The sequence below is a fragment of the Erinaceus europaeus genome, chromosome 1 (genome assembly GCF_950295315.1).
Source record: "Erinaceus europaeus chromosome 1, mEriEur2.1, whole genome shotgun sequence".
NCBI lineage: Eukaryota > Metazoa > Chordata > Mammalia > Eulipotyphla > Erinaceidae > Erinaceus > Erinaceus europaeus.
In genome coordinates this window covers 154599786-154615753 of record NC_080162.1, presented here as the reverse complement: position 1 = coordinate 154615753, position 15968 = coordinate 154599786, and the positions used below count along the sequence as shown (strand labels likewise).

The window sequence follows — 15968 nt, the reverse complement described above, 5'->3', positions numbered from 1 at the left end:
TGCAAAAATATGTAGATATGGGGAATTCCAAGGTACTTTTATTTGGTGGATAATGAGACTTTTTTCCCATTATGTGTTTTTAGTTTTTCACATAAGAATATTAAGGTAGCACTGCACAGTGCTCTGGTAAAAATAATTAATTAATTAAATAAAAAATAGAAAATCTAGGCACTGTGACTAGGTACAAGACATATAAAGATAACTTTTCATCTATACTCACATATTTGTATCATCTTTCAATTCCTTTAAATATTTTTAATTTATTATGAAAGAAAGATAACAAGGAAACAGAGAGAAAGAGAGATAGCTAAAGTTATGATCAGCTCAAATATAAGGTAGTGCCCAGAATTTAATCTATAATCTACAGCATCTCAAGTATACTAGTATACTAGTGAGTGCTTTAACACATTGAGCTATCTCCCAGCTCCATGCCAACAAATTGAAAATAGAGGCATCTTATCTTTTAAATTAAAATATAATTTTAGAACTTCTTTGTAAAGTACGATGATTACAATAATATTATTAGCCATCATTTCAGTGTCTTTAAGGTGGTCAAAATATTCATGACCTAGAATCTAAATGTTAATAATAGTGGATCTGGGGAGTCGGGTGGTAGCACAGTGCGTTAAGCGCACATGGAGCAAAGTGCGAGGACTGGCAGAAGGATCCTGGCTCCCCACCTGCAGGGGAGTCGCTTCACAAGCGGTGAAGCAGGTCTGCAGGTGTCTATCTTTCTCTCCCCCTCTGTCTTCCCCTCCTCTCTCTACTCTCTGTCCTATCCAACAAGGACAATAATAATAACTCCAACAATAAAACAAGGACAACAAAAGAGAAAATAAATAAATATATTTTTTAAAAAATAGTGGCTCTGTATTAAAAATGTTTCACCACATGACTTTTTTGTTTACTATCTTCTAGTAGTATTACCAGTGGTTCTATCCAGGAGAACAAACAAGACAAACAAGGTATTTCGACTGAAGAGAAAGGAGATAAAACTATCCCTGTAGATAGTTTGATTTTTTTACACAGAAATTATGATGTCAGGATAGAATTATCTTCAAAGGAAGAGAAAAGAATGCCGTTTAAAAGGACACATGGCTAACTTCTAATGAATTGACACCATTTTTCTTAAGCTTATATAAGAATACAGATTTGTGGGAGCCAGGCGGTAGTGCAGCAGGTTAAGCGCACATGGCCCAAAGCATAAGAACTGGAATAAGGATCCTGGTTGGAGCCCCCGGCTCCCCACCTGCAACGGAGTCGCTTCACAGGCGGTGAAGCAGGTCTGCAGATGTCTGTCTTTCTCTCCTCCTCTCTGTCTTCCCCCTCCTCTCTCCATTTCTCTCTGTCCTATCCAACAATGATGACATCAATAACAACAATAATAACTACAACAACAATAAAGAGACAACAAGGGCAATAAAAGGGAAAATAAATATTTTTCAAAAATACATATTTGTATCAAATGATATCCTATATAATGCTTTGCATCACACACTTAGAGTATATGTGCTATTTTTCTTTATTATCTTTATTTATTTATTGACTAGAGACATCCAGAAATTGAGCGAAGGAGGGGAGATAGACAGGGAGAGAGAGAGAGAGAGAGAGAGGGGGGGGGTGCATCACTGCCTCACCACTTGCAAAGCTTTCCCCCTGTAGGTGGGGGTGGGGGGGCTCCAACCCAGGTCCTTGTGCACTGTAATATGTATGCTCAACCAGGTGTGCCACCACCCGGCCCCTGTGCTATTTTTATATAAAAATACTTAGCAACAAATAATTGGTAAATTAAGACTTGTTGATGTGAGGCATTTGGTATAAACTCATCATTTTTATATGAAATGGTTACTATTTTAAATATTTATTTATTTACTTATCTATTTGCTGGATACAGATAGAGTAACTGAGATGGAATGGGAGATAGGGAGAGTGAAAGAGACACCTGCAGCCTTGCTTCACCACTTCACTCATGAAGCTTGCAACCTCCCTTTCAATGCAGGTGGGGACCAGCAACTTGTACTCAGGTCCTTGCTCATGGTAACATGTGTGCTTAGTTGGGTGCGCCACCTGCTGGCCTCAAAAACGTTTCTATTTTAACCGATTCCTACCAATTTTTTGTTTTATTTAGACTTCTACTTTTTTTAAAATTTATCTTCTTTTACATAAATATTAATTTGTTTGTTTGCTTTTGTCACCAGGGCTATCGCTGGGGCTCAGGGCTGAAACTATGAATCCAGTGCTCCCGGAGGCTATTTTTTCCGATTTTTGCTTGTTTGTTTTCTTTTTAATTCTTTTTTAGATAGGATAGAAAGAAATTGAAAGAGGAGGGGAAGATATACAGCGAGTGAGAAAGGCACTTGCAGACCTGCTTCACCACTTATGAAGTGCCCCGCTAAATATGGGGAGCGGGGGCTTCAATCCCGGTTCTTCTAAATGGTACTGTGTATGCTTAACAGGGTTTGTCACCACCTGGTCCCCCATATTAGTTTCCTTAGTTATTATATTTACGATTTATATCCCATACTTTCCACTAAAAACAATATAATTTTTCATTTGCTTTTTTCTAAATACCAGTCTGTGTCTTTGTAACCTTGAATACCATAATGAGTGGATTTAAACTGTAAGAAGACAGGGCAAGCAGCTTTAAGATGTTACAATAGCAATTTCTGTTTCAAGTACCCTTGAAATATCTCCAGATGGAAATAAATTGAAATATTCTATCAATTTAAATCTTTCTCTTGGACTAGAATCCAGATATAATAGCAATTATAGTTGACTGTGTGCCAAGTTATTTTAACCTATACTCTTTCAAGAACTAAAAACATATTTTACAAGCATATATGAGTTTCTGACTACAATTAGAAATCCAAACTATATGAAAAAAGTGCAAACTATAATGTATATTAAAATATTGCACAAAAGCATAAAATTCAGGTTATTTATAATAAAATACAGCACTTAAATAATAATGAAAAATTGAAGAGAAACATGCAAACTACGTATTTTAAAATAATGTAATCATTTAGTAATTAATCCAAGTACTATGGAATTGAATCAGGTATTATATGCAATGATTTTATATTACCTTATCAATCTATTTCTAGTGTTTTTATCTTAATAATAGAAAAATGTGTTATTATGCTTTGATTGTATTTATTTGTTTGTTTATATTCTACCAGGGTTGTTACTGAGGTTTAGTGTAGCACTATGAATTTATTGCTCCCAGTGGTCATACCCCCCCCCGTTTTTCCTTCTATTTTTGTTTTCAAAGGACAAAGGAAATTTAGAGCAAAGGGTATATAGAGAGAGGGAACAAAAAGATAAAAGCCTGCAGACCTGCCTCATCACTCATGAAGCATCCCTCATCCAGGTGGGAAGAGGGGGCTCAATCAAGTCTTTTTGTAGGGGGATATGTGCATCTAAATGATGTGCCACTACCTGTTTCCCACTTTTTGATTTTATATTCACAGAGTTTTGAACTTAAAGTTCTGTGTTTTATCAGCTAGCACAATGAGTGCACATTCAGTATCTAGTATTTTAAATAATGCTAGGTATGCTTTATTGTATATATAATTCATTTACATAATCCTATGAGGGCTGATTTTTTTATCATTGCAATTGAAATTAAAATAACTTAGGGCTTAGGGTCATATCAAAAATTTTGGTAATTTCCTACAGTGGAATTTGTTTTGATTCAGATTCCATCTTATTTCAAACATACCTTGATGGGATTTCTAGGTAAAAATTAAACAGCTTGACTTAGTTTCATGTTGATTATGAAAAGACAATAGATCACTGGCTGAGTTAGACCCACACTCCATGCTACAGAATTCTGTATATAGACTATTTCTGTATAAAGACTATTTCAAAAATTAGAGACAAACAAGTAAACTAATGAATTTATGCAAAGTTTCACTACAAATGACCAAATTTCCAGGTCATCTCTTTTCCTATCCCTTTCAAAATATCCTATCTTCCACCCTAAAGGACACACACTGGGACTTCCCCTTTGGCTGAAGATCTAAATCAGAAATATTTTTCTCAAAAAAAAAAAAAAAAGAAAAAGAAATATTTCCCTCAAGTTCTTACTCTCAAAATGTTATTTCCTTACGATGCCACACAGTAATAATTTATTTGCTCACTATTAAATAACTAATAGAAAGTAGTACAAAATTCTCACATCCAATTTTCATAATGATTGCTACCCAAAATTAGGGCCTTTAGATATCACGACACCTCAGAAATGAGAGTGCAAGGATGTTTAATCTCCAAGAAACTCTGATAATCTTGGAAATTTCAGAACTAAATAAATAAGTTGAAGTACAAAAAAAATGGACTACTGAAATTTGAAAGATATTTACAACAGATGCTACAGACAATATTTACTTGTTATGTATCCAAATAATCTTGGGTTTGGGGTTTCCTTCAGCCCGGCAAGTAAAGTAGACAGTATTTCCTGATGTTACTTCCACATCTTGTGGCTCATAAGTAATTCGAGGCCTTTCTGAAACAAAAAGGATTATACTCTTAAAATAACCAAAATTGTAGTATTTTCTTATTAAAATCAACATACCTGGGCTTAATTAAAATTGTAGTTTTTGAAAATATTATTCAGAGCAATCATTTTTTTATTTGTTATTGAACAGAGACAGAGAGAAACTGAGAAAGAGAGGGGAGATAGAGAGGAAGCGAGACAGAGAGACACCTGCAAACCTGCTTCACTGCCTGTGAAGCAACTTCCCTGCAGGTGGGAGCTGGGAGCTTGAACCAGGATCCTAACCGGTCCTTGCGCTTTGCGCCATGTGCGCTTAACCCGCTGCATTACTGCCCGACTCCCGCAATCAGTCATTTTAATGTCTGTCTCCATCAAATGTATGCACATCAAACTATGTGGATCTAGTAACAGATGAACCAGTGTAGATATTAGACATGTATTTGACTTAAACTTTAGAAGCTTAAAGACTCACTGAAGGATTCAGAAAAAATAGCTCACTATGTAGAGTGTTCTCCTCACCATGTATAGGACCCAGGCTAGAGTCCTTACTTGATCACTATTTATCAAATGACTGATAGAATTATACAAAATTCTTACATCCACATTTCATAATGACTGCTATTCATTGCTGGCATCATATGGAAGTTCCATAAAAGTTATGGTAATGTGCTCTCTTATCTTCTTCTCTAGCTTCTCATTATATCTTTATCTCAATGAAAATTTGGACAAGGTATGGTGAAATCAAATATGTATGAGGCCCTGGGTCTCAGGAGGAAGGAAGAAAGGAAGGGAGAAAGGAAGGCAAACAGAAAGGGAGGAAAAAAAGAGAGAAAGAGAAGAAAAGGAAGGAATAATGACAGACAAGATTTGGGGAGGTGGGGTTCCAGGATACATTGCTGTGGTCACCTGACCACAGAAAACAGGTTAGCTTCATGGTAGTATTTTTCAAATCTCTTTGGATAAATGTGTTTGATTCATAAGGATATATCCCCAGAAGAGGAATTTCAGAGTTATAAAGAAGGTCCACTTCTACCCTACTGAGAGTTCTCCAGACTGCTCTCCACAGGGGTTGGACCAATTGCCATTCCTATCAGCAGTGTAAGAAGGTCCCTTTGTCCCCACAACCTCTCCAGCATTTGTTGCTGCTACTTTTGCTGATGTATGACTATGTTGCTGCTACTTTTCCTATGTATTCTCATAAGAGTGAAGTGGTATCTCATTATTGTCTTTATTTGTATTTCTCCAACAATCAATGACATTGGGAATTTTTTCATATGTTTATTGGCCTTTGAGATATCTTCTGTGCAGAATATTCTGTTCATAACCTCTCCCCATTTTTGGATGTGGTCATTTGTTTTCTTGTTGCTGAGCTCATTATATATTTTGCTTATTAGCCTCTTGTCTGATGTATAGCATGGAAAGATCTTCTCCCATTCTCTACAAGGGTTCTTTGTATGGGTGGTAGTTTCTTTTGCTGTACAGATCTTTCTTTCTTTTTGACCTTATTTTATTTTTTTATTTTTTATTTATAAAAATGAAACATTGACTAAGCCATAGGATAAGAGGGGTACAACTTCACACAATTCCCACCACCAGACCTCTGTATCCCATCCCCTCCACTGATAGCTTTCCTATTCTTTAACCCTCTGAGAGTATAGACCCAAGGTCATTGTGGGATGCAGAAGGTGGAAGTCTGGCTTCTGTAATTGCTTCCTCGCTGAACATGGGTATTGACAGGTTGATCCATACTCCCAGACTGTCTCTTTCTTTCCCTAAACGGGGAAGGGCTCTGGGGAAGCAGAGCTCCAGGACATATTGGTGGGGTTGCCTGTCCAGGGAATTCTGGTTGGCATCATGCTAGCATCTGGAACCTGGTGGTTGAAAAGAGAGTTAACATAGAAAGCCAGACAAATTGTTAACCAATCATAGACCTAAGGACTGGAATAGTGCAGATGAAGAGCTGGGGTGTCCTCCATTTTGTAGATAGCTAGTAGGCCTATTTTAGTTATATTCCAAAGGGCCTGTGGCTATACTAGATTTTTTTTTCTTTTTCTTTATTCCTGAGTCTGAAATCTGATATGCTGGTGGATCCAAGTTATTATCTCGGAGATGATGTCATGGTTGGAAAAAGGACCAGAAAGCTGGATCAGGGAAGAGAGTAGCTCCCTAATGTGGGAAAGGAGTATAAATATTGTTGATTGTAAACCCCATTGATTTGATGTGATCTGGAGTCCATAATCAGCTTAGGAGCCTATGTGACCTCTGCATCCCTGTAGATCTGAGCTCACATTCTTTGGTCATGAGTAGTAACATCCAAGCTGCCCCAGTATTGACCCATCTCCCTCAGGTGTAGCATAGAGTATGTTGTCCATCCTCCCTTCGGAGGATGGAACATTCTCTACTGTTGTTGATCCAAGTTGAGGGCAAGAACCTATGGGGTCCCACAAAGGGCTCTATTGTGTTGTTCCTAATAGAAATGACTGATAACAATGGAGAGAGGGATTTATTCGAGGTCTAGGCCCATTATGTCTATATAAATCTTTCTAATATGGTGTAGTCCCATTAGTTTATTTTAGTTTTACTCTTCTTTGTAATTGGATTTGTATCATTGAAGAAGCCTTTACAAGTCTTTGATCCATTTTGAATTTACTTTTGTGTTTGGGAAAATATAGTGGTACAGTTTCATTCTTCTGCATGTTTCAGCCCAATTTTTCCAACAAAGATTAGATGTCCATAGGTGTGAGGGCTTAATTCTGGGATCTCAATTCTATTCCACTGGTCAGTATGTCTACTTATATTCCATTATCAAGCAGTTTTTATTACAATGCCCCTATAATAGAATTTGAGATTTGGGTGTGTTATGGCTCCTGTTTATCTTCCTTCTTCTCAAGATTTGGCAACTCTAGGTCTTTTCTGGTTCCAGATAAACATTAGCTTTTGTTCTGTTCTCCTAAAAAAATTGGCTGGGATCTTGATGGAGGTTGCATTAAATTTGTATATGGCTTTGGGTAGTATATTCATTTTTGTCAATGTTAATTCTTCCAAGTGATGGACAAGTAATATATTTTCACTTCTTTGAGTCTTTTTCTATTTACTTGAATAGTGATTTATACTTTTCAATTTACACATTTTTCACTTCTTTTGTTAGGTTTATTCCTAGATGTTTTATTGTTTTAGTAAAAGGGATTAATTTCTGGAATTCTTCTTCTACTACCTTAGCATTTTCATAGTGGAATGCTACTGACTTTTATATGTTAATTTTGTATCCTCATACCTTACTATATTGCCTAACAATTTCCAAGAGTGCCCTGCTGCATTCTTTAGGGTTTTTTTTATGTATACTATCATATCATCTTCAAATAGTGAGAGTTTGACTTCTCTCTTCAAAAATGTATCCCTTTAATTCCTTGATTCTGCTCTTTTCCACCATTTATGGTGCTCTATTTGTTTTGTCTTTTCTGCTTTCATGTGATGCTGAGGATCAAACCCAGAGCTTTAATTATACAAGGCATGTGTTTTACCACTGAGCCACCTCTGGTCTTCTAAAGAGATACATTAAGAGAAGTTCTCATTGCTTAAGCTCTATTTGCAAGTCTATTTTAGCTGAAAAAAGAAAACATTAAGCAGACTTGTGAAGTGTTTTTACCAGTATGGTGATTATTTGATCTAAAATTGAGAAGCTTAAAATTCCCATTTATAAGCACTAGATGATACTGGGGAATAAGTGAAAAGTCTTATTACTTGGTACACTGTGCTTTGACGTTGTTGAAAAAATAATCTGTTCTCAGTATTTCTCCTTTGAAATTATGGAAATTAGAGTAAATGATTTCCAAGAACTGTCCCAGCTCTGGCAGTCTTTGATGACACAAACTCCCTTAAATAAAAATGGGAATGATGACAGGATATTGACTTATTTTTTTTTACCAAGTCCCTTATAAACATGTTCTGTCAATATGTCTTCTCAAATGCAATGTCATAATATGCACATATAGAAAGAGAGTGAAGAAAAAGCAATTTGTCTTACATGCATAGAAAATGTTTTCTTACCACATTTAAATTCTTCCACTGATACTGAGGCCATGGCACGTCCATGGAGTCTTCTGGGATGCTCACAAGTGGCAGCAGCCTGAGTCTGGCCATTTTGGGCATAGCTTTGCATAAGTTCCCGCAGCCACAGTAAATCACAGTCACAAACCAGAGTATTGGAATCCAGGCGCCTTGGCATGCAAACAGAAGATACAGTTGCTAAAAGTGACCATTAATTTCTACTTTGAATTTTCTGATTTAAAACACAGCATTTCATCTGATTTGCCTCCTCTATGACACATTTATTTATTTATTTATTTATTTGCCTCGAATCCACTGTTCCTGGAAGCCATCTTTCATTTTTTGTTCTATTTTACTTAACAGGACAGAGAGAGATTGAGAGGATAGGAGAGATAGAGAGGGAGAGAGAAAGACAGGCATCTGCAGACCTGCTTCACCACTCATGAAGCTTTGGGTGGTGAGTGAGGGCTCAAACCAGGTCCTTGTCCATGTGAGCTTAACCCAAGTGAGCCACTGCCTGGCCCCTAACACTTTTAATTTGAAAATGTCTAGCTGTCAGCATTAAGACAATGAACAATGTTTTCTGGATACATTCAGTATTACTTTGTACAGAGCAGATGCATCTCCATTATTAATATCTTTGGGAAGCATTTTGAGCCTCAACAAGAGCTTTCCACTTAACATGCCCTTTGTTATTTGATTATAAATAAATAAATGAGGAAATGAAAATGTGTGTTTTATGTGTTTAAAGTTATCTTAGATGATAAGGAATAAAAATGTATATTTTTGTAACATCTTTTAATTTTTTGTAGAGATTCTCAAAAGGAAGAGATTGGGCTTCATGTGACAGGAGGTCTACTATGTGTTGTGTCAATTCAGGTAGCCATCTCAGAGCTTTCTTTTCTTTTTGTTAACCTCTGCAGCATCAATATGGATAAGCATGTGTTCACTGTGTTTTCTATTTGCGGTAACGTCTAAAGTCAGCAGATTTTCATTGCACTACTGAAATGGCCAATGCTCCCAGCAACAGTGTCCATATACTATAGTCCAAGACTTGAATTGTTTGTTTCTTGAAGACTGGGCTAGGAAGGACTTTCACATGTCTTTGCGGTACTCAGTCATGCAAATTACTCACCTTTGCTGAATTTTACCCTATATACTCTCATTATTTCTAGTATTTTTCTCATGAAATAAAATGGATACAGACAGAGTCAAAGAGATTTATTATATAAATCTCCATTCTGACCAAAAGCAAATGTGTAGAAAGGGCACAGATATGATAAATTATACCCTAAAGGCTAAAAATGGGATATCAGTAATATAGGTTCGGAAACCTGCCTACAGTGGTATTCAGGTCACAGTCTCAATAAGAAACTGCAGTGATAAAAGGGAATTTATGGGAGAAGGGCAATGATATGCAGTTCTTGGCATAATAAGGAGCACTATATGAGACATCAGCAGAATTAAAATGCTACAATTTTAATAGCATGTATAAACTTCTTAAAAACATCTGGGAAAACAAAGAAAGAAATTTAAAGAATCAGCTAACAAGCAAATTACAAATTGCATAGTTGTTTTAATTTATGAGTCTATATCAGCATCCAGTTACTAAAACACTAATGTTTTTTTTTCTGAAAGTCAAAGTAAAAAATATGTTTTTCCCCAGATTTAGAATTTGAATAGATACGAAATACACTAATAAATTTGAGAAGACTGATTGTCTGATGTGCTTGTAAAATATAATAAAGGTATTTAATTCAAAAATAGAAATCTTTAGTACATATGAAAAAGTATACAAAATTGTACTGAAAGTGATGTATTCAACAGCATCAAGTCATTTAATTCAGGGGATAAAATCCATAGTTCTTAAAAAATAACATTATGATATGTATTTTATTAGCCTAACACTTGCAACAAGACTAAGAAAATAAATCCAGAGTTAAAATAGAGAATTCTTTCAGCACTGTAGAATGTTACATAAGATGCAAAGTAAACTAGAAATTTTATTGTTGCTGGGTTCATTGTCCTCGGCTGTTCCTTGGCACTAACTGATGTACTGAATAAGTTACTTTGCTAAAAAGAAAATTCAACATCAATGAGTCCATAGTTCATTCCTTTGTCATAAAGTTTGAATACAAGTCATAGCTGTTAAAATTAAGGAATAAAGTCTCCCCTCATTATCACCATGAATTTCTTTGAGTTGAACACAAGGTAAGATGCCAATAGAAATCTCTTAGGAAAATCACAAATGTAGGTCCTTAACTATCCAGAACATTCCCTTTTCTTTATATCCTCATTCCTTGCTGATAGGCCTTTCATTAACCAATAATTAATATTTCCCTTGGACATTTGCATGTAATAACAATTGGGAATATGATGTCACTTCCTGTCAACTACAACTAAGGTATTCAGCCATAGATGTAATCTAAATAGTTCAGGTGATGGTGAGCCTAGTTGAGTACATGTCACAATGTGCAAGGATCCTGTTTCAAGCTCCTAGTCCCCATCTGCAGAGGGGTAAGAAGCTTCACAAGTGGTGAAGCAGTATTGCAAGTTTTTCTCTTTCACTCTATCTCCCACTTCCTGCTCAATTTCACTATGTCTCTAGCCAATAAAATAAATAAATAAATAAACATAATTTTTGAGGAGGAGCAATCTAAAGTGACTACACAGTGGAACATCATGGAAAACAAGGTCTCCCTTAGTCTCTTTTACTTGCTTTTGTGTTTGTTCCAGCAGTGACATGAATACTGTTTCATTAAATGTAAGAGGCTGGAACAGAGAAGCTACAACAAACATTTAGCAGTAAAGATTTACAGAAGGATTAGAATATCTAAGTTCTTTAACATTTTAAGTTTTTATTTGGGGGGCCAGGTGGTGGCGCACCTGATTGAGCACACCTGTTACAATGCACAAGGACCCAGGTTCAAGCCCCCAGCCCCCACCTGCAGAGGGAAAGCTTCACAAGTGGTGAAGCATTGCTGCAGGTGTCTCTCTGTCTCTCAGTCTCCCCCTTTCCCTCTCAATTTCTGACTGCCTCTATCAAATAAATAAATAAAATAATTAAAACATTTTTTAAAAGATTATATTTGGAGTGTTAGAAGCCACCACCAGGGAGTCGGGCTGTAGCGCAGCGGGTTAAGCGCAGGTGGCGCTAAGCACAAGGACCCGCATAAGGATCCTGGTTCAAGCCCTGGCTCCCCACCTGCAGGGAAGTCACTTCACAGGTGGTGAAGCAGGTCTGCAGGTGTCTATCTTTCTCTCCCTCTCTCTGTCTTCCACCTCCCCTCTCCATTTCTCTCTGTCCTATCCAACAACAATGACAACAATAATAACTACAACAATAAAACAACAAGGGCAACAAAAGGGAATAAAGAAAGAAAGAAAGAAAGAAGCCACCACCAGACTGTTCCAAAGTAGCCACATGATTTTATATTCTCATTATCATGAATGAGAACTTCTGGCATTTCACATCCTCACCAACATCTGGTGTTATTAGTGTTCTGAATTTTGCCAATTCTTATAGGTGTGCAGTTCACTCCTCATTATGCTATGTTAATACTATTTTAAGAATATTATATTATAATGTATTATATTGCATATGTACTATATGATATATTGTAGTATATAATATTATAGTTATTTTCAATATTAGTGAAGTGAAAAATGCCACCACATTTTGCATCAGGATTATAAGATGTTTTATTTTGGCAGTGAGAGGAATAATGTGTTTTGGTTTTCATCTGTCCTCTCTCTTATATTGTCTTTCTTATATTACTTATGGTTATAACTCTTGATTTTGTATATTTGCAATTTTAATTTCCATTAAGTGTGTCTTCTTGGCATAGATTTTTGTGTGGTGGCTTGTAAAATTAAACATGCCTGTACCATACTCTCCAGTAGTCATATTCCTTGGTGTTTTCCAAATAGTTATGTTATGTTCACTCAAAGAAATATACATTCCACAGTTATTCTATTAATAATTACTCAAATTTTGATGCAACCAAAATACTCTTCAAAAAGTAAGTTGATAAATGGTGGTACATTTTGACAATTGAATAATATTCTTCATTATGAAAGAAAAATGCTATGAAAAGACAGAAAACATGTTAAATGTGTGTGTGAGCCAAAGAAAGAGAGAAAGGAAGAGAGAGAATTACTAAATGAGATAAATCAATCTGATATGGTTCCAACTAGCTGATGCTTTGGAAAATATGTAAATATGGAGAAAGGGAAAAGATTAGTGGCTGCTGGGGTAGTAGAGAGGAAGGGATAAACTGATGAAGTACAGAGACATTTTAGAAGAGTAAAAGTATTACTATGGTGTTATTATGCTGGGTATATGACATTATATATTTGTTTAAACCCATAGCATATACAATGTCAAGCGTGACCCCTGATGTAAATTATGAACGCTGGGTGCTAATACTGTTCCAATGTAATTTCATTGTAACAAATCTACTACTTGGTTAGGGAAGTTGCTAATAGGAGGCATTGGCATATTGGGATATTGTGGTACTTATGGCATTGGCATATTGGGATATTGTGGTACTTATGGTTCACTTCTGCTGATAATGTAACTATTCTTAAAAAATAAAGTCTGTTAAAAAAAACAAGAGTGGGGGAGGTTAGGTGGTGGCATAACTGGTTAAACACGCACATTACAATGCACAAGGACCCGAGTTCAAGCACTTGAACCTGTACTGCAGGTGTCTTGCTGTGTCTTTCCCTCTCTATCTCCTCCCGCCATCTCAATTTTTCTCTTATTCTATCAAATAATGAATAAATAAATAAAAATATTTTTAAAAGAGATGCTTTAAAAAATAAAAGAGTGGGCTTGTATATTATTCCAAATGACTATGATACAACAGGTTCTGATAAAGAAAGAAGAAAAGAAAGGAAGGAAGGGAGAAAAAAAGGAAAGCTTTAACAGAAAAAGAGCCATCAAGCAGAGGTTTTGTGACTCTGAAGAGGAAAAATAACTGATGCAGCATCATGTTGTTTGTCGGCTGTGAGAGAAGTTGAACAAGTAGGGAAAAAAATCTAGCAACAATAGACAAGGGCTGAATGAATCATCCTCTTCATTATTCACAACCTTATAAACACAAAGATTTCAAGCACACCTCCTAGTCACCAACTTAAGACAAATTTATTTCTCTCAATATTCTAATTTTTGACATATTGTTAACATTTCCTTGCTCACAGGCCTAGATGAGGTTTACAGGGGGCAGAAATACACCTTTAAGATTTTTCCACTCCATGCTCTCCAATTACCATTAGAAAGTAGGACATCTGAGATTTATTTGCTGACTGGAAGGCATATTTGTAGATACAGAAGGGAAAAACGTCACTACAGGAAAGATTTAACAACATAGATGTACTCATGCAGATTGGGTGAAGAGAGGTATTGAAGGACAGTGAGTGATTCTGACATATAGAGACTATGGAGGCACTGAGAGAACTGGAATTAGACTTCTAGTATTATTTTACTTAAAATGGAAAGGAATAGTCATTTGTGCCACATAAAAAATTTTGTGTAGCCTGAAGAAAAAGTAGACTTTCTTTGAGACTTCCCATATCTCATTTTTTTACATTTATTCATTTATTTTTTTTAATTTATTTATTGGGGTGGGTACAGAGACAGAAAAAAAAAGAACATCATTCTGACATATACAATGCATGGGATCAAATTTGAGGTCTCCGGCCTGGCAGTGGTGCACCGGGTTAAGTGCACGTAGTAAGAAGCACCAAAGACCCACGCAAGGATTTCAGTTCTATCCCAGCTCCCCACTTGCCAGGGGCAGGTCACTTGACAAGAGGTGAAGCTCTACGACAGGCATCTCATCTTTCTCTTCCTCTCTATCTCCCCTCCCCTCTCACCTTCTGTCCTATCCAAACACTTAAAAAAATGGGCACTATGAATGCACTGTTCCTGTGCCCATTTTTTTTGAGTGTAGCATAGTGTAGGCACCGAGCCCCAGCAACAACCTTGGAGGCAAAAAAAAAGAGGTCTCATGCTTGACAGTACAACACAATACCTACGCATTGTACAACTTCATACAGAAAGAAGAAATATATATATTCATGAAAGGGGACCAGAGGACCACAGCAGCAACCTGGCACATGAAATGCTAGCAGTCAAACTTGAGAATTTATGCTTTTAAGAATAGTGCTCTGCCCAGAGAGAGAAGGAAAAGGAGAGGGACATATGGAGGTAGTTATGATGTCATGAGTGGCTTAGCAGGAGAGGAGTGAATCAGAAAAAGAAGAGGCAACTGTGTATAACTGTGGACAGATAGTAGTAGAGAAGATGGTCAGCCCATGTCTACAACTTTAGGGGAACTGTGGTGGATTGCAGTGGGGAGAGTGAAGATTCAGAACTCTGGTGGTGGGAATGGTGTGGATTTAAACCCCTGGTTGACATGTAATTCTGTAATTTAAAAATATAAAAAATAAATAAAAAGAAAATACCCTTAAATCTACCAAAAACTCTTCTCAAAAAAAAAAAAAAAAAAAAAGAATAGTGCTCTGGCCACTGGGTCACATTCTATACCCCTCATATCTCAGCTTTCTAATTTTTAAATAAATAAATAGAAGGACATTTTGGGAGTCTTTAGATTTGACCAGCAAGGAAATTGCGAGAGCTTAGGAAATCTTCTATCTTCACAGTCCCTTTTGAATATCATTGCTGAGAGAATATGTGATATGTAGTTCAGTAGATGGTCTGTGCCCTTTATCATTCTGCCACTAAGTAAACTATTTTTCCCCCACACTGAAACTGCACCCACCTTTTATGAAAAACAGGAGGAAATGGCATAACCTTGTTTGAGGCTTAATTTGAAGAAAACCATAGGGCTTTTGGGTTTCTGCACTTGCTTTTACTTACAGTCTCTTTAATGAATCCAGATGAGAGAAACTTCCAGCTGGGATTTTAGATAATCTGTTGTTATGTAAGAATCTGAAAGAGAAAAAATAACTTTTAGTAACAGCAAAGTAAAAATGCATGTAGGACACAATTTTGCTTAACCTAATAATGAACTCAAATACATTTTAAAGTACATTAGTGAAAGTGGGCCATTATAAAAGAGAGTGATATTTAAACAAGTACTTGTAAAGATTTATGACAATATATCTACCACTATACTGCTAATTTTCTCTTTTATGGTCTTTTGACTTTATTTAGTTAGAGATGACAAATGCTCTATAGGAATTCATAAAAAAAATAAGTCTCTACATAGAAAATACAGTTAAACAGACAAGGCATTCATCAAAAAGAGTGGTTAGAAAAAATAATATGGCTGAAGAAATTTACAATGGAAGGTGGTTAACTAATGCTGGAGATCCCTACAACCATACTTCAGCTCACTGGGCAGCTGGAATTTGCCCAAATCTAGACTATTTTGGTGCTGCTGTAGTCTCTAATTCA

General features: G+C 36.2%; 1 protein-coding gene across 4 annotated transcripts in view; it reads right to left on the bottom strand.

Moving 5' to 3' along the window:
• The window catches only part of PXDNL (peroxidasin like), a 515089-nt gene that overhangs the window by 165043 nt on the left and 334078 nt on the right, over window positions 1-15968 (bottom strand). For all 4 annotated transcript variants that reach the window (XM_007515968.2, XM_060198510.1, XM_060198505.1 and 1 more), the window contains exons 6-8: window positions 15429-15500; window positions 8543-8712; window positions 4387-4504 (exon numbers count right to left, since the gene is read on the bottom strand). In XM_007515968.2, coding sequence (XP_007516030.1) covers window positions 4387-4504; window positions 8543-8712; window positions 15429-15500 — 360 coding nt within the window. The remainder of the gene's footprint in view (window positions 1-4386; window positions 4505-8542; window positions 8713-15428; window positions 15501-15968) is intronic.